General features: G+C 45.7%; 1 protein-coding gene across 5 annotated transcripts in view; it reads left to right on the top strand.

Moving 5' to 3' along the window:
* The window catches only part of SLC25A48 (solute carrier family 25 member 48), a 34565-nt gene that overhangs the window by 2363 nt on the left and 7136 nt on the right, over positions 1-25066 (top strand). For 2 of the 5 annotated variants that reach the window (XM_081185675.1, XM_081185676.1), the window contains exons 2-6: positions 9446-9489; positions 13057-13128; positions 14247-14499; positions 17732-17992; positions 20997-21130. In XM_081185675.1, the coding sequence (XP_081041801.1) occupies positions 9446-9489; positions 13057-13128; positions 14247-14499; positions 17732-17992; positions 20997-21130 (764 nt within the window). Of the gene's footprint in view, positions 1-9445; positions 9490-11246; positions 12147-12175; positions 12358-13056; positions 13129-14246; positions 14500-17731; positions 17993-20996; positions 21131-25066 lie in introns of those variants that run through there. The other 3 variants (XM_081185677.1, XM_081185679.1, XM_081185678.1) reach the window with 3 other exon arrangements.

The raw sequence follows: 25066 nt of genomic DNA, 5'->3' as shown, positions 1-25066 counted from the left end.
AGAGCCTCCCCGTAGCAAGCAGCATAATGAGATATGACTAATGTATTCCCGAGAAAGGGACGCGGGTGGTGCTGTGGGTTAAACCACAGAGCCTAGGAATTGCCGATCAGAAGGTTGGCAGTTCGAATCCCCGTGACGGGGTGAGCTCCCTTTGCTCGGTCCCTGCTCCTGCCAACCTAGCAGTTCGAAAGCACATCAAAGTGCAAGTAGATAAATAGGTACCACTCCAGTGGAAAGGTAAACGGCTTTTCCATGTGCTGCTCTGGTTCGCCAGAAGTGGCTTAGTCATGCTGGCCACATGACCTAGAAGCTGTACGCTGGCTCCCTCGGCCAGTAAAGCGAGATGAGCACCGCAACCCCAGTCGGTCATGACTGGACCTAATGGTCAGGGGTCCCTTTAATGTATTTCTGAACCTTTGTTCTTGTGTTTACTGTATTTTCTAAGTTTGACACAAAGTAAGACCCTCCTGGAATGTATCAGGGATTTGTGGCTTTCTCCAGAAAGGAAATATGAAATGTCTGTGATAGCTTTGCAAAGTTTCATTGAGCCTGATCCTCCTTTGAGCCAAAAAGGGGGTTGGTCTGTCTTATCCCATGATTCTTTGTACTGTCTGAGGCAGAATATGCACATATTTCCCCCCTGTGCAATGTGAGAGCTTCCTCTCTTCATGAGGCCCTCATATGTTCATTATGAAGATCATTGAATCTTAGAATTGTTGAGCTGGAAGGGAGCCCAAGGGTCATATTGGTGGTGGGTGATGAAAGGATTCTGCTTCACAGATTACAATGAAGCAGAGAACAGGAAGTGCGAGTGGCTCGTGCTTCCTTTGGCGCTCTCCACCAAGTCATAAGATTCTAAGTCACTGAAGAGATGAGTTATAGAGAAGAACAGGAGTACAGTCTTCCTTGTTTCTTCTTTTGAGGAATTTCCCTACTCATTAGATTGGGTTGCCACATTCAGTGTTTGGCCCTCCTTCTCGGGCCTTGGAGACGGCCTTAGATCTCAGGTCCAACAGCTTCTCCATGGGCTTCCCCGCTCTCTCATACCCAATTCCAGGGCTTGTTCCTCATAATGATGTGAATGCTTGTGCTCTCTTGATATTGCCGGTTCGTGCCTTCCTGCTTTTAAGAGGTGCGAAGATGTATACAGTGGTGCCTCGCAAGACGAAATTAATTCGTTCCGCAAGTCTCTTCGTCTTGCGAGTTTTTCGTCTTGCGATGCACGGTTTCCCATAGGAATGCATTGAAAATCAATTAATGCGTTCCTAGGGAAACCGCCTTCAGACCAGGTCCGGGGACAGTCTGTCCCCAGACCTCTTCTGAAGGCTGGGGGGGGGGACAAGGGCTTTTCTTCCCACCCCCAGCATTTTAAAAAACCCCGGGACAGCGGAGGACTTCTCCGCTGTCCGGGGCGATCTTAAAATGCTGGCGGGCGGCATTTTAAAATCGCCCCGGACAGCGGAGGACTTCTCCGCTGTCCAGGCGATCTTAAAATGCTGGCGGGCGGCATTTTAAAATCGCCCCAGACAGCGGAGGACTTCTCCGCTGTCCAGGCGATCTTAAAATGCTGGCGGGCGGCATTTTAAAATCGCCCCAGACAGCGGAGGACTTCTCCGCTGTCCGGGGCGATTTAAAAGCCCCTGGGAAGGCAGGCAGGGGGGACAAAGACTTTCGCCCCCTGCCCGCCTTCAGAAGGTGTTCCCGCCCCCAGCCCCGCTTCGGAACAGCGTTCCGAAGTGGGGCGGCTGGGGCAGCTGTTCCCGCCCCCCCTCCCCGCTTCGGAACAGCGTTCCGAAGTGGGGCGGCTGGGGCAGCTGTTCCCGCCCCCCCTCCCCGCTTCGGAACAGCGTTCCGAAGTGGGGCGGCTGGGGCAGCTGTTCCCGCCCGCCCTCCCCGCTTCGGAACAGCGTTCCGAAGTGGGGCGGCTGGGGCAGCTGTTCCCGCCCCCCCTCCCCGCTTCGGAACAGCGTTCCGAAGTGGGGCGGCTGGGGCAGCTGTTCCCGCCCCCCCTCCCCGCTTCGGAACAGCGTTCTGAAGTGGGGCGGCTGGGGCAGATGTTCCCGCCCCCCCTCCCCGCTTCGGAACAGCGTTCCGAAGTGGGGCGGCTGGGGCAGCTGTTCCCGCCCCCCGCTTCGGAACAGCGTTTTAAAATGCTGGGGGTCGGCAGCGAACGCTTCGCTCCCGCCCGCCAGCATTTTAAGATCGCCCGGGGCAGGCGGGGGGAAGGCAGGCGGGGGGGAGCAAAGACTTTTGCCCCCCGTGGCCTTCAGAAGAGGTCCTCTTCTGAAGGCCGGCTGTGGGCGAAAGTCTTTGCTCCCGACCGCCAGCATATCCCTATGGGCTTTCGTCTTGCGATGCAAGCCCATAGGGAAATTCGTCTTGCGAAGCGCCTCCAAAACAGAAAACCCTTTCGTCTTGCGGGTTTTCCGTCTTGCGAGGCATTCGTCTTGCGGGGTACCACTGTAGTACCGAATTGTAATCCTACTCCTTTCAGGAGAACCTGAGGTGACAGCCTCTTACTGTTATTTCCAGAGTAAGAGTTCATGCATGCAGGTGTCCCAGGAAAACGTATGAGATCTCCTGAAGAGGCTGCAACAATGTCCTTTAGTTTACCAGCCATAGAAGGAGGCTGGGGTGGAAGATGGACTGGGGGTGTTCCTGGTAACCCTGTTGAGTTTCTTAAGCAGGAGAATCATGTGCACCATCTTGAGCTCCTTGGGAGAAAATGTGGTATATATAAATCATAGAATTGGAGAGTTGGTCATCTAGTCCAACCCCCTGCAATGCAGGAATCTCAGCTAAAGCATGTAAATACATACATACATACACAGTGGCATAGCGTGGGTTGTCAGCACCCGGGGCAAGGCAAGTAATTTGCGCCCCCTAACCCGTGGATTTGCGCCCCCTAACCCGTGGAATTGCGCCCCTAACCCCCAGATGTTGCACCCGGTGCGGCCGGCCCCCCCCTGCACCCCCCACGCTACGCCACTGTACATACATACATACATACATACATACATACATACAGAAGTGGCAAATAGAAAAGCCAGCTATCCCAGGACTCTTGTTTTACTAATTAACTCTTATAAGAGAGACTGTTAGTTACTTTGCAAAATCCTTGGAGTAAGAGAAATAAGGCTATTTTTCTCATTGCTTCTTACCCTAAGATGCATAGCTTTTGTAACACGTGTAAAATTCTTATATTTCACTTGATGAAAGAGTTAAGGAAGGGGAAAGTCTTCACATTATAGCCTAATAGTGTTTATATATACATACACAGTGGTACCTTGGGATGCTAACGGGATCCATTCCAGAGCCCCATTCATATCCTGAACAGAACGTAAGATGCAACTGCGCGTCTGCGCATGCGTGGATTGCTTTTTGCTGCTTCCGCGCATGCACGTGGTGTCATTTTGACTGTCTGTGCATGTGCGAGCAGCGAAACCCAAAAGTAACGCGCTCCGTTACTTCTGGGTCGCTGCGGAGTGCATAGCGAAAATACTTAACTTGAAGCACATTTATCCCGAGGTATGACCGTGTGTATGTGTATATATATATATATAGTGCCATGCTCATGCAAAACCCTCTTCTGTTTTTCAATGGGCAAATGTTCATTTGGCAAATAGCACAGCCTGCCGTCTTGCTATTACCTCCCAAGGGAGCACATTTCATGGCCACCAGCCTTTCCAGCTGATTCTGTCTGGTGGCAGTCCCAGACACTGTAGTGGTTGCTTATACTGTAAAGCTGTAAAATGACAAGGTAATTAATGGTAAGGAAAATGTAAATGACCTGTCACCTTTACAGTAGACGCAGGATCAGTTCTAATGAAGATTTACTAGCGGCAAATGTTGTTTACTCACATTACTAAAAATAAACACCAGTTGCACTGTGTGTACACATGTTAAAGAGGGATAGTCTGCCTTGCATGCTATCTTTCTAGTAAATGCACAACATGTTTACCATGCTAAAAAGATAGCGTATGAGGAAGCTCTTAGGACCACTGAGTTGATGGCTGATGTAATTCAGCTTCTGTCCTCTATGCGGAAGAAAATCTAAGCAAAGTAATGTAAACATTCTCTGTCCAATTTATCTGTTTAAAACATCATAAAATCATACAAGATCATTTACAGAGATTCTGAAAATTAGATAAACTGGTATGACAATAAAGAGACATAAATTATTATTATTATTATTATTATTATTATTATTATTATTATTATTATTATTATTATTTATACCCCGCCCTCCCCAGCCAAGGCCAGGCTCAGGGCGGCTAACAAGCAATAAAAACAAGTTTTTTTATTTTTAAATGACAAATGGGTTGGATCATGAAATTCTGTGAATGGAGTTCCACTCTTGCAGTGCTCCCTCTTATAGATGCATGGAGAGGCAATTTCCATTGAATGGCACTACAGTATATATATTTATATCTCCACTCATTAGTGCCTATTCACTGGGTACTTTATAAACACTTTCAGTCCCTGAAAATCTACTCTGGATAATTGGGGGATCCTTCAATCCTTCATGGAAGGTAGTATAGAAGCTTGAAGCAGAAACGTGGGAAATTTGGCCCCAAAATAAAATAAATCACCTCCATCAGTGAGAGTCTCTGCCGGATCAAAGGCTCTCCAAGAATGGAAGATCAATTCTGGATCCAAAATTCTCTCTTCTATTCCACCTACAATTTTACATTATTTTTTAAAAAGAAAAATGGGAGAAGATGATTGTTACTTCATGTACAGAACTACTCATGTTCTCAGACTTTGCTTAAACAATATCACAAGGAACAATAACTGTTCAAATTTGGTCAATTGATAAAAGTATAGTTTTATAAGCAGGCAAGACTGATAGTCCAATGGTCAAGAAGGTGATTTCTGCAAGTGCTGTAGAGGAAAATGAGGGGTAGGTAGCCGGGCCTGATCAGATCTAAAAAGTGCTGCTAGTGATCGTATAATATTGAGCTAGATGGGCCATGGGTTAGATTCATTATAAGGCAACTTCCCTATGTTTCTAATAGATAAACAGAACACAATTCTTGCATAGAGAGAGCAACTATTGATTAAATTTGGAACCTAAGGCTTGTATCCCATGTAGTGCTAGGTAGGTGCAGGGGCGTAGGAAAGGGGGGGACGGGTCGCCCCAGGTGAAAAATTATCAAGGGGGGGGTGACAAATTATCAAGGAACAATTACTGCCCTAATAGGGCGGTTCATAAAAAAAAACTCTTTTTTTTAATGCCTGCTCCAAAGGTCTTATCTTACTACACTAGGGATTATATAGCGACATATGAAATTTCATGCATATCAGTTAATATCTTGACCCTCCTCCACGAAAATAGCTGTTTACTCAGCCTTTTTCCTATGTCATGAAGGCTGAAATTTCAACAAAGCACGTGCCTTTGCTAGACTCTTTTTGGGCACCTGCTAAAAGCATTCTTCTTTAGGCAAGCATACCTAGATGCTTAGGAAGTTGAAGTAATTTTAATCTTAATATTTCAGCACGTGCCTTTGCTAGACTCTTTTTGGGCACCTGCTAAAAGCATTCTTCTTTAGGCAAGCATACCTAGATGCTTAGGAAGTTGAAGTAATTTTAATCTTAATATTTCAGCTTTTGTATGTTTTAAAGTAGGATTGTTCATTTTTCTTGATTTTATTGCTGTGGTGTTTTTTTGTTTTTTGTTTTGGTAAACCACTTTGCAGGTTTTTTAAAATAAGTTTTATTAAATAAATAAACAATAAATATAAATACAATAACACAAGCCAAAACACAATCCATCCTGTAGCTTTAAGTATCTGTCCATAGTTGCATACTTAGAATCATAGAATCATAGAATCATAGAGTTGGAATAGACCACAAGGGCCATCGAGTCCAACCCCCTGCCAAGCAGGAAACACCATCAGAGCACTCCTGACATATGGTTGTCAAGCCTCTGCTTAAAGACCTCCAAAGTAGGAGACTCCACCACACTCCTTGGCAGCAAATTCCACTGTCGAACAGCTCTTACTGTCAGGAAGGTCTTCCTAATGTTTAGGTGGAATCTTCTTTCTTGTAGTTTGGATCCATTGCTCCGGGTCCGCTTCTCTGGAGCAGCAGAAAACAACCTTTCTCCCTCCTCTATGTGACATCCTTTTATATATTTGAACATGGCTATCATATCACCCCTTAACCTCCTCTTCTCCAGGCTAAACATGCCCAGCTCCCTTAGCCGTTCCTCATAAGGCATCGTTTCCAGGCCTTTGACCATTTTGGTTGCCCTCCTCTGGACACGTTCCAGTTTGTCAGTGTCCTTCTTGAATTGTGGTGCCCAGAACTGGGCACAGTACTCCAGGTGAGGTCTGACCAGAGCAGAATACAGTGGCACTATTACTTCCCTTGATCTAGATGCTATACTCCTATTGATGCAGCCCAGAATTGCATTGGCTTTTTTAGCTGCCGCGTCACACTGTTGGCTCATGTCAAGTTTATGGTCAACCAAGACTCCTAGATCCTTTTCACATGTACTGCTCTCAAGCCAGGTGTCACCCATCTTGTATTTGTGCCTCTCATTTTTTTTGCCCAAGTGCAATACTTTACATTTCTCCCTGTTAAAATTCATCTTGTTTGTTTTTGCCCAGTTCTCTAATCTGTCAAGGTCGTTTTGAAGTGTGTTCCTGTCCTCTGGGGTGTTAGCCACCCCTCCCAGTTTGGTGTCATCTGCAAATTTGATCAGGATGCCCTTGAGTCCATCATCCAAGTCGTTGATAAAGATGTTGAATAAGACCGGGCCCAAGACAGAACCCTGTGGCACCCCACTAGTCACTCTTCTCCAGGATGAAGAGGAACCATTGATGAGCACCCTTTGGGTTGTTATCAGAGGCTCAGAATCCACATTCCTTTGTAAGAAAATATGAAATAACGTAAAACCATTTTTGCAGGCAAAAAAAACCCCAATCAATGTGGGGGGCATGACAAAAAATTTCCCCACCGGGTACAACCTGACCTTCCTACACCTCTGGGTAGCTGTCATAGAATCATAGAATTGTAGAGTTGGAATCATCCAGTCCAGCCCTCTGCATTCTCCCATTGGTGCAAGGATTCCCCCCCCTCTCTCTTCCCACACCTCCTGTGTATGCCCTGTGCCCTCCCCCCAAAATCTGCTCTGGAGCATTGGGGGGAAATCCCAGAACAGATTTAGGGAGCATATAGGGGGAGGAAAAAAGGAAAAGCACCATTGCGCAAGTGGAAATCCTTGTGCTGACAGGATGGTTATGCAGCGCTATATTGGATACAGGCCTAACAGTTTCGAAACATTGGCAATATTTAGATCCTTGGTGGAAAGCAAGCCAAAATGCCAAGGTGCTAATTGCTTGGCTTTTCATCTAACAGCTAAGCTGTAGTTGCCAGATATCTCAGCTTGAGAATAACAACCGCAAATACTGATGGGTTCAAACTTGTCCTATAGATTGGTTGTCAGTACATCATCTGTGACTTACCTGGCTAATGACCAAAGACGAGAATGTTCATTTCCTCATCTGTATACTTAAATAAGTTTTGTCATAGCACTCGCTCGGAAAAGTTAACAGTATATTTGACTCCACCTTGGTATGTGCTAAAAGAAACACACCTTTGGTGCAGGAAAGTATAGGTAGCTTTCTCTGACTGAAAGTAACTAGAAGGGAATCCCTTCCAATTAAGATAATTCATCACATATGACAAAATACCTGAAAAGAAAGAGACAAAGGGTGGAACTAAATTTTACTCAGAATACTGAAATTAATGGGCTAAATCTGTGATGTTCATTCAATTCAGTGGGTTTACTCTGAGTAAAACTTAGTTGAATACCACCCTAAAACAGGAAACGGTTTCCAGATGGTTTCCAATAATAGTTGCCAATAAAGCTGATCAAACTAATTGGTTTCAAATTGGTAGGCAAATTCCTGCCCCATTTATTTACATTGGTTTACCAATTACATTGGTTTCAATGTTAACCAAACCAAATAGCATGGTAACAATTGGGATCCTCGTCAATATTGTACTTAAAAACCTCCCCAGGAGCAAAATCCTCTCCTGGCACCTTACTTCACAGATGACGATGATGATGATGATGATGCATTAGATATTTTCCTGCTGAATGAGAAACAGGTGGGTAAGAGTTGAGAGTGTTAGCTCAGATTTGGCAGCCTCCTCCTCTTGCACAACTACTGTCTTATTGAAAAACTCTCAGAAATGCTCCCAAGTAAGTAAAAAAAAACAAAAAATCTACACAAAACTGTCATTTATTTTCTCCATGAGAGAAATCTGAAAACTTAATTTCTGTATGCATGTTATGCACGTCTTATCCATAGTATGTTTAATTATTTGTCTGTATTCTCAGTGTCTCCTGGCAATTTTGAGTCATCTTGAGCTCAAATCGGGTGAACAATCAATTGGATGTAAAAATCAATGTTAAGGGTAAAGTTTTCAACACATCCTGACTTGTGAAAGAAAGCTTCAGAGAATCTTTCCAAATACATTCTGTAGATCACTTTTAGCACAAGTTGTGGAGGGTTATGGGCTACATAATTCCTCATAGGGAAAGTACCGCCTGGATAGGTGAACTGAAAATAGGCAATATTTAACTTCAGCTGATGGTCTGTAGTTATTTCATTCATGTATTTTTCATGGCATCCAAACGATTGTGCTCAGGAATATTTTTCTAGAAAAAGAGGTGCCAGAACTCACCATGAACCCCTCCCTCATTCTTCTGAGAGGTGCCAGAACTGAGTTCCTGTGAGTTCTCCCTGAAAAAAAAGCCCTTATTATGTTCTGACACACAGGTTGGAAATTGCCGGCTCAGGATGCAACTCTAATCCTGGCAAGGCTTAACAGAGTGGTGGGGCCATTGCTGCATCCACAGCCCCACTGAGCATGGTGTCAAGGGTGAAGGGAAGGCTGATGGCTGCACCAGCCTGGAGATGACACAGGGAATGGACCCAGACTGGACCCTATGCTATCATGTGGCAGCAGTGGGGCTGGCCTGAGATCTATTCCAGAGCTTTCTGTTGCCTTCTATCAATGGGGAACCCACCAGCAGCACTTTCACCCACCTGTTTGGTGGGCAGAAGGGTGGCTCTATGCTAGAGATGGGGCATCACTCTGCAGACAGAAGCTGGCAGAGCTGGGCAGAGGAACCCTTTTATCCAGTCCAATCCACACCCCAGCCTGGTCCAGAGAAAGTACGGATTTGTACTGACAAGCAATTCCTCTGGGGTGCTTATGCAGCGACCATCTATGGTTCACATTGTTTTCTCAGCTTGCATAATTATGCTGGTGGGAGCTGACTAGGAATTTACAAAACAGAGAGGTTTGTCGTTTGTTCAGATGGCAGCCGCCCCCCCCCCCCCCGGCCATGCTTTGAGGTAAACAACAAGATACATTTTTTAAAAATGACTTGTTTTTTATTCAGTTGTTTTATTTTAATCTCCAGGAGCTGCTGCTGTAATTGTGGGACATCCTCTGGACACAGTAAAGGTAAATAGTGTTGCGGTCGTTCTGAAATCAGTTTAGTATACCTCGGGTTACAGACGCTTCAGGTTACAGACTCCGCTAACCTCGGGTTAAGAACTTTGCTTCAGGATGAGAACAGAAATCGTGCTCTAGCAGTGCGGCGGCAGTGGGAGGCCCCATTAGCTAAAGTGGTACCTCAGGTTAAGGACAGTTTCAGGTTAAGAATGGACCTCCAGAACAAATTAAGTTCTTAACCAGAGGTACCACTGTATACAAAACAGAAAGAGATCATGTTACAGATAACATGGGTACTCTTTGTAGTGCGATACGTAGTAAGAATCTTGCACACCGTTCAGAGATTGAGGTGGTGTGCAACAGTGTGTGTGTGTGTGTGTGTGTGTGTGTATGTAAAAGGACCCCTGGACGGTTAATTCCAGTCAAAGGCGACTATGGGGTGTGGCGTTCATCTTGCTTCAGGCTGAGGGAGCTGGCATTTGTCCACGGATGGCTTTCCGGGTCGTGTGGAAAGCCTGGGGCAGCATTTCACAAATGCATGAAACACCCCCATAGTTGTGTTTAGGGTTGCCACCTTTTCACTGACCCTGCTCTTATGTCTTAACTTCAGAGAAGTCGCAGAAATATCAGTGAAGTTTTCTCCACATTTTACCTGCTTATTTTTTCCCCTGCTGTTAATTCACAGAAGCAGGACTAATTTAAAAATGGCAAATCCTAGCTATAATTGGCAGGAAGTTTAGTATCATACAGTAAAGAAGTAAGTTGCAGGTGTCTGTATGCTTTATGCCGGGGGGGGGGGGGAGCCCATATGCCTTTTTTGTCCTGTTTCTGCAATGTTCAGTTCTATTTATTGTGTTTAGCGAGCAGTCACTATACACATAAAATTAGTAACAACAAGAATACTACTAATAATAGTAGTTTACATTTCTACTACCCGACCTCTACAGGATAAATCATTTCCCATTCCCCCTTTAAGTTTTGTTACACAAATCTGTAAAGTTCTAAAGGATAAATATATGTACCTCTCTACATCAGACAACAAAAAACAGATCTTTGCAAGAGATATCCTTCCCTTCTGCGATCTTAGAATCATAGAATCATAGAGTTGGAAGAGACCACAAGGGCCATCGAGTCCAACCCCCTGCCAAGCAGGAAACACCATCAGAGCACTCCTGACATATGGTTGTCAAGCCTCTGCTTAAAGACCTCCAAAGTAGGAGACTCCACCACACTCCTTGGCAGCAAATTCCACTGCCGAACAGCTCTTACTGTCAGGAAGTTCTTCCTAATGTTTAGGTGGAATCTTCTTTCTTGTAGTTTGGATCCATTGCTCCGTGTCCGCTTCTCTGGAGCAGCAGAAAACAACCTTTCTCTCTCCTCTTAACAATGGGTGGATGCAATTATTTCTAAGGGCATAATAAAAAGGGCAAAAAGGGTTTCTGTAATGTGAGTCAGAAATGAAGGTCCATGTTATAGGAAACTGGTAGCTGCTCCATTTGGGAGATTCTTCTAGAGATGGCCTACATTTGTGTGTTTGTTTCCGTGGCTTGAAAATATCCAGTGCTTTTTTTTCCTTAAAAAATGTTTAGGGGTACTCTCATTTTGACTCAAGAAAATCACCATTTCATAGTTCAAATTGGGAAAAATAAATACAGTAAATGGACCAAAGTACAAAGATTCACAAAATGTTTAGGGGCATGTGTACTCCTGCGTCCCCCCCAGAAAAAAGCACTGAAGATATCTAAAGAGAAGCCACTGTGAGTGCAGAAAACACCACCAGAGTTCAGCTCCTGATTCAGCATGCCACTGTGAACATTATACCATGGATTTGCCATGCTGCAACCCAAGGAGCCCTTGGATGCACACGGATGGCACTGTAGGTTGCACTGTAGCCCTGATTGTCCATGTGAGACTCGGCCCTGAGACTGGGAGTCTGCTCCAACCTTGGTTTACAGCCTTGTCCATTTTACGATGCAGAAGATGCTGCCTGTTGTCAGGGCCAGGATATTGCAGGAGACTGTTCCAGCGTGTAGCAAGTGCTGTCTTCCCATCAACAGGGTTGTGGCTGTGCATGCTTGGAGGGTTTGAAAGCGAGAGGCGTCAAAGTACAGTGCTTGGCTGAATGCTCTCCCCCCTCCTTCCTGTTGTTGCTGTGCCAGAGCACTAATCGCATTTGTGTGTTTACAATTTGTTGTGCCGTCCATGAAGCAAGCGTCGAAGGAATATGTGCCTTCCAGTTCTGGCAAATGGATTGTTTCATACTGTCGCTGCTGGTAGTGCGTGCCGCGAGCCGACAATAGGTCTTGTGGGAACATTTTTGCTACGTTTCCTACATTTGCTTGAGCACAGCCAAGAAACAAGCAACGCATCTTTCAAGGCTTAAAAGACAACTGTCAAGCTGGCACCTTCTTTGCCCTTGGATCTGGATGCAGCAGAGGAATAGCAACGAGGCAGCTTTGTTGCATTTCCAAATCAGTGGGGGGAAGGGAAAGGTCTTAAATGGTGAATGGAGAAGTGGAGTCATAGAGTAATTCAGTATTTACTGATGAACATAGCAAAGGCGCATCCTGAAGAATAGGGGGGTGAGAATGGGGAGCCGTGAGGAATAGCTTGGTGCATTGAATGTGGATTATGTTCCAGTACATCAGGTCTCTTCAAACTAACAAGTAAGCCATGTAGGCCGTGCTCAGAGGGAGTACTTTGACAAAACTTTAAACCCCATGAGAGATCTGCCAGCCAGAGGGCTGATTTCAGTGAACAAGAAATTAATGTGATGGTCAGTGAATAAAAGGAATTTGGAAGGTAGCTTAAGCAAGCATGACCTGGATTTTAATGTAGCTAAACCAGATTGCTCTTATGGTTTGTGTCTGTGTATGGGCAAGTATGGGATTCAGCTTTCGCTTAAAGCCAGACAGAGATACTTAAGTGCAGCCCAGCACACTAGTTTTTGATGAGTCCTTGAGTAACAAATCTGTTAAATGATATAGTATAATTAACCAAGCAAATAATAAAATAAAGAGGTGAAAAAGTAAAAGATTGTGCTAAGTCCCACATGTGCTGTCTGTCTGCCTCTCTCTCTCTTTTACTTTCTGGTAAGGCAGTAGTTAGCCTGGTATTCTATAAAGAATTTAAATGCTATTTCCCATACTGATGAATCTGTATAAGATTCATTCTCATAAATAATATAGGATCCTCCCCAATTTTTGTACTCTTTTTTGCCAAAAATAAATAATTTTATCCTACAATGTAGCAGTATATAAATCTTGTATATTGTAAACTGTCCTGTGTTCCTCAGATGAAGGGCTCTATAGAAGTAGTGGTAGTAGTAGTAAATACGGTAATTCCTACATTCAAAATATGTTGACAATAGGGGCTTTAGATATCACATTGTGGTTAGAATTGCTTCTGGTAATGCATAGACTGGACAGAGAGCATGATTTGTTGCCCTGATTTTTCTTTGGAACAAAGCAAGAATTATGGTCAAATAAAAGTGGACATTGTTTGTAAAGCATGTGCTCTCGATTAATTGGAAACACATTTCTTTCTGTTTAATTTCATAATTGTGTTCTTCTGCAGACTCGCTTACAAGCTGGACAAGGCTATGGAAACACATTTAAATGTGTTCTCACTGTCTACAGGAATGAAGCTGTAAGTATATATTTTTGTCAGAATACACCATGACAACTCTAGATTTGAAGAGGCCCTCAGCATAGCAGCCTCTGATCCTATCCTGCTAGTGTCTCCCCTACCCACCTGCTCACCGTGGCAGCCATAGCTGCTGGTGGGTGTTAGTGGCAAGCAGCAGTGTTGGTGATCAGAGTGCCAAAAAAGGGTGCCGAGCAGCGTTTGACCCAAGCAGGACATACCAGGTGCTGAAACTGTCCTTGGAATATACAACACTAAATGGATCAATGGTTTAATTTCATGTAAGGCAACTGGCTCATGATTCTGCTAACCAACATGGCCCATTCTGTGGTGACTTGAGACAGGGCCTTCTTGGTGGCAGCACCCAGATTGGACAGTTCCTTCCCTGAGAAAGTGTGATTGTCCCACACACTGTCAAGTTTGCAATATCAGGTAAAAAGATTTTTTTGTTGGAGATATGCTTTTCATCCTGGGTCTTAACAGTGTTATAGCTCCACTGCTGCATACCCTCCAACATTTCTCCAATGAAAAGAGGGACGTCCCATTCCATAATGATAATTTTACTATTTATACCCCACACATCTTACTGGGTTGCCCCAGCCACTCTGAGCAGCTTCCAACATATACAAAAATGCAATAAAACATTAAACATTTTAAAAAGCTTCCCTGTACAGGATTGCCTTCAGACGGCTCAGGGGTCGGAGAACTCCAAACCCTACCAACATTTCTCCAACAAAAATAGAGATAGCCTAACATACCCTCCAACACTTCTGCAGTGAAAATAGGGACATCCTAAGGAAAAGTGGGACATTCCAGGATCAAATCAGAAACCAGGACAGCCTCTGTATATCAGGGATGTCCCTGGAAAATATGGACACTTGGAGGGTCTGCTGCTGTTTGATGTCATTATTTTAGTTGTGCTGTTCTTAAATGTATTGAGTTACCGTGTACAATTGCTGCACTTGTTCTTGTATTGCTCAGTATCAAGAGGAAGGAAGGTTATTGTGGCTTTTTTTAAGTCATCATTCTTGTCTTATCTGGGTAAAACAGTGATTTTAAAGCTTTCTGTAAGGAACAATCATACACATTCTTATTCACATCCAACTTTCTTTCATCTGCAGGTGGCTGGGTTCTTCAAGGGAATGTCTTTCCCACTAGTTAGCATTGCTATCTACAACTCAGTGGTATTCGGTGTATTTAGCAATACCCAAAGGCTCATTAGCCAACAGCGCTATGGGAATTCTCACCATCCTCCATCACTTGCGGACTTGGCTTTAGCAAGCATGGCAGCAGGGGCTGTTTCAGTTGGAATTGGTGGTCCAGTTGATCTGGTAAAGATAAGGCTGCAGATGCAGACACAAACATTTATTGCAGGTAAAAGAAAATCATTTTTTAATTTCTTTTTAATCTTCTGTGTTTCTAGCTTATGCTTTATCCCAACTTATAATGATATGTCAGTGGTGTTATAACTAGATATGACCAACATATATGGCTCAATCTTATATATAATATTTTTTTACTTTACCATGTGTTCTCATATGTGTAGAATGAAGTATACCTAATACAACTCTCATTTATGGACCAAAAAAGTTTAAAATGCTTCTAATTGCAGATGGAAAAAGAAAAAGAAATGAATGAAATGAATGAAATGAAAAAGAAATGCAAGAAAGCAAAGTGGCTGTCCAACGAGGCCTTACAAATAGCGGGGGAGAGAAGGCAAGCAAAATGCGAGGGAGATAATGAAAGATACAAGAAATTGAATGCAGATTTCCAAAGAATAGCAAGGAGAGACAAGAAGGCCTTCTTAAACGAGCAATGCAAAGAAATAGAGGAAAGCAACAGAATGGGAAGAACCAGAGATCTGTTCAAGAAAATCGGAAATATGAAAGGAACATTTCGTACAAAGATTACCATAATAAAGGACAAAAGTGGTAAAGACCTAACTGAAGCAGAAGACATCAAGAAGAGGTGGCAAGAATACACAGAGGAATTATACCAGAAAGATATGGATGTCTCGTACACCCCAGGTAGTGTGGTTGCTGACCTTGAGCCAGACATCCTGGAGAGTGAAGTCAAATGGGCCTTAGAAAGCACTGCAAATAACAAGGCCAGTGGAAGTGATGGTATTCCAGCTGAACTGTTTAAAATTTTAAAAGATGATGCTGTCAAGGTGCTACACTCAATATGCCAGCAAGTTTGGAAAACTCAGCAGTGGCCAGAGGATTGGAGAAGATCAGTCTACATCCCAATCCCAAAGAAAGGCAGTGCCAAAGAATGCTCCAACTACCGCACAATTGCACTCATTTCACACGCTAGCAAGGTTATGCTTAAAATTCTACAAGGAAGGCTCAAGCAGTATGTGGACCGAGAACTCCCAGAAGTGCAAGCTGGATTTAGAAGAGGCAGAGGAACCAGAGACCAAATTGCAAACATGCGCTGGATTATGGAGAAAGCTAGAGAGTTCCAGAAAGATATCTACTTCTGCTTCATTGACTATGCAAAAGCCTTTGACTGTGTTGACCACAGCAAACTATGGCAAGTTCTTAAAGAAATGGGAGTGCCTGATCACCTCATCTGTCTCCTGAGAAATCTCTATGTGGGACAAGAAGCTACAGTTAGAACTGGATATGGAACAACTGATTGGTTCAAAATTGGAAAAGGAGTACGGCAAGGCTGTATATTGTCTCCATGCTTATTTAACTTATATGCAGAATTCATCATGCGAAAGGCTGGGCTGGATGAATCCCAAGCCGGAATTAAGATTGCCGGAAGAAATATCAACAACCTCAGATATGCAGATGACACAACCTTGATGGCAGAAAGTGAAGAGGAATTAAAGAACCTTTTAATGAGGGTGAAAGAGGAGAGCGCAAAATATGGTCTGAAGCTCAACATCAAAAAAACAAAGATCATGGCCACTGGGCCCATCACCTCCTGGCAAATAGAAGGGGAAGAAATGGAGGCAGTGAGAGATTTTACCTTCTTGGGCTCCATGATCAGTGCAGATGGTGACAGCAGTCACGAAATTAAAAGACGCCTGCTCCTTGGGAGAAAGGCGATGGCAAACCTAGACAACATCTTAAAAAGCAGAGACATCACCTTGCCAACAAAGGTCCGTATAGTAAAAGCCATGGTTTTCCCAGTAGTGATGTATGGAAGTGAGAGCTGGACCATAAAGAAGGTTGATCGCCGAAGAATTGATGCTTTTGAATTATGGTGCTGGAGGAGACTCTTGAGAGTCCCATGGACTGCAAGAAGATCAAACCTCTCCATTCTGAAGGAAATCAGCCCTGAGCGCTCACTGGAAGGACAGATCGTGAAGCTGAGGCTCCAATACTTTGGCCACCTCATGAGAAGAGAAGACTCCCTGGAAAAGACCCTGATGTTGGGAAAGATGGAGGGCACAAGGAGAAGGGGACGACAGAGAATGAGATGGTTGGATGGTGTTCTTGAAGCTACCAGCATGAGTTTGATCAAACTGCGGGGGGCAGTGGAGGACAGAAGTGCCTGGCGTGCTCTGGTCCATGGGGTCACGAAGAGTCGGACACGACTAAACGACTAAACAACAACAACAATTGCAGATGGATAAATAGTTTGCCGCATGAAGGTGCAAAGATTCTTCAGAGTCCTGACCTCAAATTATGTGATGGAAAACATACAGTGGATAGAAGCAATATTGTGAGGCTCTGATATGAGTGGAGAATTTCTCTCGCTCTTTAATTTCCAAGCTTTGAGCTACAGAGAACTACACAAGCAGAAAACAGTATCTGCCACAGTATTGTTTTATTTATTAAAGCAGAAAACAAATAGAAAACAACAGGTTTTTTATAAGCTGTTAAGGCCAGAACATGAGTATGACAAAGAAAATCTGAATGTATTGTACAGCTCATTTTGAAAAGTGAGCTGTTGTTGAAATGAAAAGATTACCATCAAAGCTGCAGGCAATTTTCCTTCCTCCTTTTTTTGCCATTGCTGTCAGTTTTCTCCCAGTGTAATATTACAGAGGGATGTTCCCAAAACTATTTGTCCTACAGGCAAACCGCATCACGTTAGTCACATGTTTAAATTAGTGTGATTAGCACTTAATCTGACCAGTTGCATTTTAGAGAGCAGTTTCAGGGGCAAAAGGCAGACCAGGAAAGGATAATTGGCAGCAAACGTTGGAATAGAACCAGAATGGGAGCAGGTTCCAGATTAGGGTTCTGCAGTGCAGATACTTTTTATTCAAAACAAGAGCAGCTGGATCAAACACTTTTGTTAAATATACAAGTTGTTTGGACCTTAAATTGCAATCCCAAGCACCAGAGCCAGCACTGGGTTTGTAGGTAAGGTGCCCCCCCACTTTCCCAGAACCACCTGGGAAGAATCATAGAGTTGGAAGTGACCCTGAGGATAATCTAGTCCAACCCCCAGCAATGTAGGAATGGCAGCTAAATAATCCATGACTTGTGGCCAGCCAACCTCTGCTTTAAAACTTCCATAGCAGCTTTTAGTCAGACAGAGATTGTCAAAACAAAAGAAGGAACATAAAGGAAACAGACATGGAAAGCGATGTTCTGAAGAATACTAGGTAACTTGATACTAAGCATGTTTTTCCTTGCTCCAGCAGCCAACATAAACCTGAAGCACAGAGCGGCTGGCTTTTCAGTAGAGACTGCTTACAGAGGTCCAGTTCACTGTGTTGGCATGATCCTTCGGCAGGAGGGTTTAGGGGGATTGTACCGCGGTTCTTCTGCCATGATTCTGAGGGATATTCCAGGATATTGCTTATACTTCATCCCTTACACGTTACTTTGTGGATGGATCACTCCAGATGGATGCCTTTCTCCGAGTCCCTTTTCTGTGTGGATGGCCGGTGGCATTGCAGGTATGTCCATTTCTGTTCTCCTTCACCAGATATGATGCTGTCTAGAGGCTTGATCAAATTTGAGCTCATTTATTCATTCCTAACATGCTTTTTTCTGTAGTGGTGGCAGTGTTAGTGGTAGCCCTAGAAGTGTTTTAAATTGAAGACATATTTCGTTTATTTTTCACATAAGTTGCTCCTAGGATTGCCATCAGTATTTTGAAAAGCTTTAATGTGCTTATCTATTATACAAACATGCACACTGTGCAGGGAGAGGCCCAGAAAAATCTGTTATTACTGTGCAATGCACTGGCCAGTGTGCATAATTTAGCAGCTGTGTGCTGTGGCTGATGTTGCACAAGGCAATGAGGTGCCTGGCTGGCTGCCTCCTTCCACTTGGTGGCACATGCCTTTTGAGCAGTAGAGTCACAGTGGAACGGAAGAGAAAAGGTGACGAAAACAGGGCACACAGTCAGAAGAAGCTGACATCTGACTGACACCTTGAGTCCACCAGCCAAGCCAAGCTCATCTCCCCTTAAGAATGAGCTAGCTCAGTCTCACTCATCTGCTTGGTGCCTGCCTAAGTCCAATAATTTAGTTTTAATTATTTAGTTGGATTTCTATACTGCTTAATCAGCCACAGCTCAAAGTGGTTTACATGGTTACTTCGAAAACCTCTTAACAACAAAGGGACACGGCAAAGGAATGGTCTCCACAATATACAAACTACTGCTCCAAAACCCCACAGACCCCCTTGATGTAATTAAAAAACAATGGGAGGACAACATAGACTATGAGATTAACCCCACCCAATGGACTAGAATGTGGTCTAAACCTCCCTTTAAATCCATATCAGCGATAAGGAAAGGACTCACCCTGAAACTCACTTACAGATGGTACCTAACACCATGGAAACTGATGCTAATACGCCCAGGAACCTCACCAAAATGCTGGAGAGTGTGCACCTCCACAGGAACATACCGCCATATGTGGTGGAAATGTCCCAAAACCTGGACATCAATCATACAAGAAATATGTGAAATAACTAAGCAAGTATTAGAAGTCACCCCAGAACTGGCCCTACTAAACATCTTCCAAGATAATAATGCCCACTCACATCATAAAGAGCTCATAACCCACCTACTCTCAGCAGCCAGAAACATCATGGCCAGACACTGGAGAGACCTGTCAGGAGTAAACATGGACCATTGGTATCAAATAGTATGGGAAACAACCTTATTAGAAAAGCTAACCAATACCCCGAAACTGACATGGGGACAAATAGAAGAAGACGCCTTCACCCCGGTTTGGTTCCCCTTTATCACATACACAGCCCAACAAGACAACAAGAAGAATCCCCTGACAGCATACGAATCAATCTGGCTAACCTGATTAAAAAATACACACTCACACCCCACTCACACACAAAAACAATTCTCACTACAGCCAACCAAAGACAACCACCCAAACCCTTAGCCACACCCAACCTCTCTCACCACCAAGGAAATACAACAAGTGGACAGTAATAGAACCCATACAAGTAACGCTGACACAACCCCTCACACACGCTAAGTAGAATAATAGAAGCATAACCACCCCACCCCACTCACCACTCCCACTTCCCCCCTTAATTTTTTTCTTCTTTTTCTAATTGTTTAAACCAATTCATAAACCAAGAATTTATACATTGATCACTAATAATGAAACATATGTTTTAGATATTTTCCCACATTTATTGTGCTGTTTTTGTGATATACAAATGACATGAGAAAACTTGGTATGCTTATTTGTATATTATTATTCTTGTTTATAAAAACCAATTAAAAAGTGGTTTACATGGAATACAGTGGTAGGAATTCAACATTTCGCTCTTCTCAACATTCTGCCAGTGCAAGCATTTCCGCTTGCCAGAAGGAACAATCCTTCTCTCCTCTCCACCATGAGAGATGGGGGGGGGGTTTCTTCTGATCAGCCAGAGTGGTTTTGGGGGGAAGCTTGAGCTTTGAGGGAAAATCCCAGAACAGCAGAGAGCAAGGATTGTTCCATCTGGCAAGCTGGCATTGAATTCCTTCCTATGCATTTTTATGAGCATGGATCTTTCATTGTAAACCACCCTGGTAATTTCTGTAGAAGGATGGAGCATCATTTTACTTAGAAAATATAGTTTACTCCACTGTTGGCTCTCTGTTACTGAAGAACAGAAGCCCAGCTGAAGTAAGTAAGCTAAGTGACAATTCCAGCACATTAGCACCATCTCACTTGAAGACAAACTAGTTGCCAGTTAACAAGAAGAGGACCTCTAGAACAGGCATAGGCAAACTCCGGCCCTCCAGATGTATGAGACTACAATTCCCACCATCCCTGACCACTGGTCCTGTTAGCTAGGGATGATGGGAATTGTAGTCCCAAACATCTGGAGTTTTCCTATGTCTGCTCTAGTATTTCACAACACTGACACCATCTCAAGTCACTGTCCTGTAAAAACACATTTAGCCCAATGTGAAAAGCCCCAGATGTAACTATAGCAAGCAATCCATATTTATGAAACTGTAGTGCATTAACATTTCACAACAAATACTACATTCAAAACTCTGCAGTTCTTAAATGTCACCTCTTTTTAGTACTGAACAGAGAAACACTTAGGAGAAGGGGGGCAGAATAAGTCATTGAATAAAATAGGTCAAAATCTACTTCCTGAAGTGTCTCACTTCCCTGCTGTAGCAAGAAACGTTGACAAGCTTGTCTGAAGCAGATGAGGTAATTTTAAATGGCAAGCTAGGGCCACTTCAGAAGTGGATATATTTGTTATTAAGTAAAAGTACACCCGTCTGCCATTCAACAAACAATGAGCATGTTGTATTTAGACAAGCAAGCCAAGTACCATTAGCTACCAATCTTAAGTTACATTTCATATTCTAGCATATTTTTTATAGCTTGACTCCTAAAGACAACTACCATTCTCTTCGATGAAGGTGCTCAGAAGACCTTTTGTATTCATATATAATATTTTCCCCTTTTCTCGTAGGAGCAATATCTTGGGGAACAGCCACTCCTATGGATGTTGTCAAGAGTCGCCTTCAAGCTGACGGGGTTTATTTGAACAAATACAGAGGAGTCATTGACTGTATCTCCCAAAGTTACCACAGTGAAGGTCTAAAAGTAAGCACTATCAAAATACTAAATATCAGGAAATAGGTTTTGGCAACAAGTTGCATGTGGGTCTATTGTCCCCATGGCAGCCCTTATTTACAACTTAACTAGCACAGTTATGCATAATGAAGAAATGGAATTCAAGTCCAAATAGCCTTGAATATCCATGATAACCATCTTCTGCCTCCAGTAAATGGGGCCTACCCGTTTTTTTTATTTTCAGGGCCCACCTTATTTCTATGATTGTAAGCTGTTTTTAACGTGTTTTATTTGCTGTAACTCACTATAGGACCTTTGGGTGGGGGTGGGGGGCAGGTAATTAATAATATTACTGGCCAAGCTGTGGTGGCAGACTGCACATCACCCATTCCCATGGACCATAATTTTTACAGACATTCTTTTGCCAAGTGAAAAATGTTGCCTCATGCCACTTGAAAATCATGCAAACTAAAGAATTACGGCTTGAAGTTTTGCTCATTAACCATTGTTGATCATGGAGCTGTTTATAACTGATAAGAAACCACTAAACAAGGCTAGCTAGTTGTTCTGGTCAATATGTGTCAGAGCTGCTTGAAGATCCTAGCTCACAGAGGATCACGCTAGCCAGCGATCATTAAGTAAAAGTCTTTATTGAATTACAGTTTCCATTCTCACGCTGCTGCGCGCAAACTCTACGTCTAGTAGCTAGATCGGCGAAGCTCCGTCTGAGTCTCCGCCCCGTGAGCACCAGCTTAATATCCTAGCCTTGCTCCACCTTTTCCGCCTGACTGTCCTCCTCTGGGTCCCTCTACCCCCCGGGGCCTCCCCCTTCCGGGATTCTTCTGACGCTGACCCGGACCCTCCTGCCTCCTTGCGCCGGGCTTTAGGACCTGGTTCCCTTTCGGGGCTGCTTACTGCGCCGCCTTCCTCTGCATTTGAACTTGGCGCGCGCGCCCAACCTTCCACCTTCCTCTTAACCGTTTCTTCGCTCCCCGATGGAGGTGTGGCCACTCCTGACTCATGCCCTCCCTCCTGTGGTGAGCTGCCAGCGCTTCCCCCCTGGCTCCCTTCCTCTTCCCTGCTTCCTGGCGGTGACGCTGGTCCCGATTTCCAGCTGCTCCCCCCTGAGTCCCTTCTGGCTCTATCTTCCTGGGGTGCCCCCCTTGCCCTGGCCACTGGTGCTCCTTTCTGTGAATCCTCTGATTCACTGGAAAGACTAGGAGATCTCGGGTCGTCGTCATCACTCATCTTTTCTTCTGCCTCCTCCCCTTCGCTCTCTGTTTCCTCCCTTGCCCGTGCCTCTGCTCCTAAACCCCTGACATCCATCCCCCCCTCGAAGCCCCCCATTCCCCCCTCCCCTCCTTCCGGTGCTGGAGCTGGGGGCTGCTGTTGCAAAGGGACGAACGTCGGATATCGGTCGCTTCCCGTGGCGGGCCTCCATCTGAAGTCTTCCGGTTCTTCCTCCCTGCTCTCGTCGACGACGGTCACCTCCGCTTCCATCTCTGTGCCGCCGTGCTCGAAACCAGGGTCGTCCCCGAAAATGTCCATGTCCGTCTCTCCCTCACTTCCTCCTGGCGGCGTTGCTCGTCCTGAGCATTCCAGCCACTTTCTGCGGAACTGCTCCTCTGGCCTATCGTCCCACCAATACGAGGGTTCCGAGGCGGATCCCGAGGGTGACCCCTCCGGGGAACGGACGTCTCGTGTCGGTTCCTCGTCCGAGTCGAACCCCCGGAACGTGCTGGCCGAAAGCGTGGGCGTGAAAAGCCAGTCGTCGAAAAAGTCTGCTGGCATAGGTCTATGTGGGAAGAGGGCATGAAACTCGTCTTTGAGCAGAGGTTCGTCTAAGGCGTATCCCGGCACCCAGCTGCTCGCACTGGCCGGGGTGCCCTCCTTGGCGAGAAAGTATTCTACCCCCTCTTCCCCCCATCTGGAGTCCAAAATCTCCGTGACTTCGTTGATGCGCTCCTTCTGTGCCACTTCCGCGTGCCCTGTTCTGTCTCTGGCCGGACTCGGCGCCGTTCCGGGTTCCTGGAACCTGTGCGGTGCCTTGTAGGGAGTGAGCACCGATCTGTGGAATACTGGATGCATCCTGGAACCCTCCGGAAGTGCCAGTCTGAAAGCTACCGGGTTGACCTGCTCTTCGACTTGGTAGGGCCCCAGTTGCTTATGCCCTAGTTTCTTCTTGGCCAACGACCTGGCCGGCACTGCATGGGCTGCTAACCAAACCCAGTCTCCCACGTGGAGCTCTTCTCCAACCCTTCTGTGCTTGTCTGCTTGTACCTTGTATGCGTGCTTGGCCAGCTCCAGGTGGCGCCTCAGCTGATCGTGGACTTCCTGCAGCTCCGACGCGAACGCATCTGCTGTCTGCGGCTCCCCCTCCCCCATTCTTTCCAGTCCCGGGAAGGTTCTGGGGTGTCTCCCGTTGTTGGCGAAGAACGGCGTGACCCCCGTGGACACGTGCTTCGTGTTGTTGTAGGCGAATTCGGCAAGCGGCAGGTAATCCACCCACGTCGCAGGCTGTTGATTTGCATAACATCTCAGGTACTGCTGCATGATGGCATTGACCCGCTCCGCTTGCCCGTTGGTCTGCGGGTGTCTCGCCGACGCCAGGTTGATCTTGACGTTCAGGAAGCCCATCAGCTTCTGCCAGAAATTCGAGATGAACTGCCGCCCCCGGTCGGACAGAATAGACCGTGGCAGACCGTGAACCTTGAACACGTGGTCTATGAACAGTTTGGCGGTGTGCTCCGCCGTGGCCACCTTAGCACACGGAATGAAATGGGCCATCTTGGAAAACAGGTCCACCACCACCAGCACTGCCGTCTTGCCCCTTGAGCTGGGCAGATCCGTGACAAAGTCCAGGGCCACCCTTTCCCAAGGTTCGACCGGAGTTTGCAGCGGTTCCAACAGTCCGGCCGGCGGTTTGTGCACCGGTTTGGCCCTCTGGCAGGTGTCACACCTCGCCACGTAGTCTGCGACCTCCCCTCTCATTCCAGGCCACCAGAAATCCCTGGCTACTAATTCCACCGTCTTCTCCTTGCCAAAGTGCCCGGCCGTGGGCGCGTCGTGCAGCTGCTGCAGCACCTTGGCTCGAAGTTCGTCTCCCGGCACGTAGATGGCCCCTTTACGGATGAGCAATCCATCTCTTAGCTGGAAACCGTCGGCCGCTGCCTTGCCCCTTTGCACCTCTGCCATCTTTGCTCGTGCGAAGGAGTCCCCCTGCAACGCTCGTCGCACCGCCTCTAGGTCCACGGTCGCCGCGGCGCACGCCCACACTGTCGGTGCGAAGATGTGCATGGCGGCCGCTGGTGTTGCGTCCTCCAGATACTGTGGCTTACGGGAGAGAGCGTCTGCCATGATGTTGGTGTCCCCCGGGACATACTCTATTCGGAAGTCGAAGTTCGCAAAGAACTCAGCCCAACGTATCTGCCTCTGATTCAGGAACTGTGCCATGCGCCAGTGCTCTAGATTCTTGTGGTCCGTGCAAACCTGCACCGTGTGCTTGGCGCCGATCAGAAAGTGCCTCCACGCCTTGAACGCTGCGTGAATGGCCAGCAACTCCCTGTCCCATATGGTGTAGTTCTGCTCGGACTTGCTGAGCTTCCTGGAGTAAAACGCTCCCGGTCGCCACACCCCCTGCGGGTCTTTCTGCAGCAGGACCGCCCCCACGGCTCTGTCCGAAGCGTCTGTCTCCACCCTCATCGGCTTGCTGGGGTTGACATGAAGCAGCTGCTCTTCCGACGCGAAGAGACGCTTGAGTGCCTGAAAGGACTGCTCCGCCTGCTCTGTCCAAATGAACTTCTTTTTCTTGGAGCTAAGCGTGTCAGTGATGGCCGCCGTCTGCATCGCGAAGCCCTTGATAAACTTGCGATAGAAGTTCGCAAAGCCGACAAACCGTTGGACCTCCTTCCGGTTGCGCGGGCTCTTCCAATCCAACACCGCTCGAACCTTGGCGCTGTCCATGGC

Source organism: Podarcis bocagei (assembly GCF_964188305.1).
Source record: "Podarcis bocagei genome assembly, chromosome: 2".
In the NCBI taxonomy this organism is placed as follows: domain Eukaryota; kingdom Metazoa; phylum Chordata; class Lepidosauria; order Squamata; family Lacertidae; genus Podarcis; species Podarcis bocagei.
This window is presented reverse-complemented; position numbering and strand designations above follow the sequence as displayed.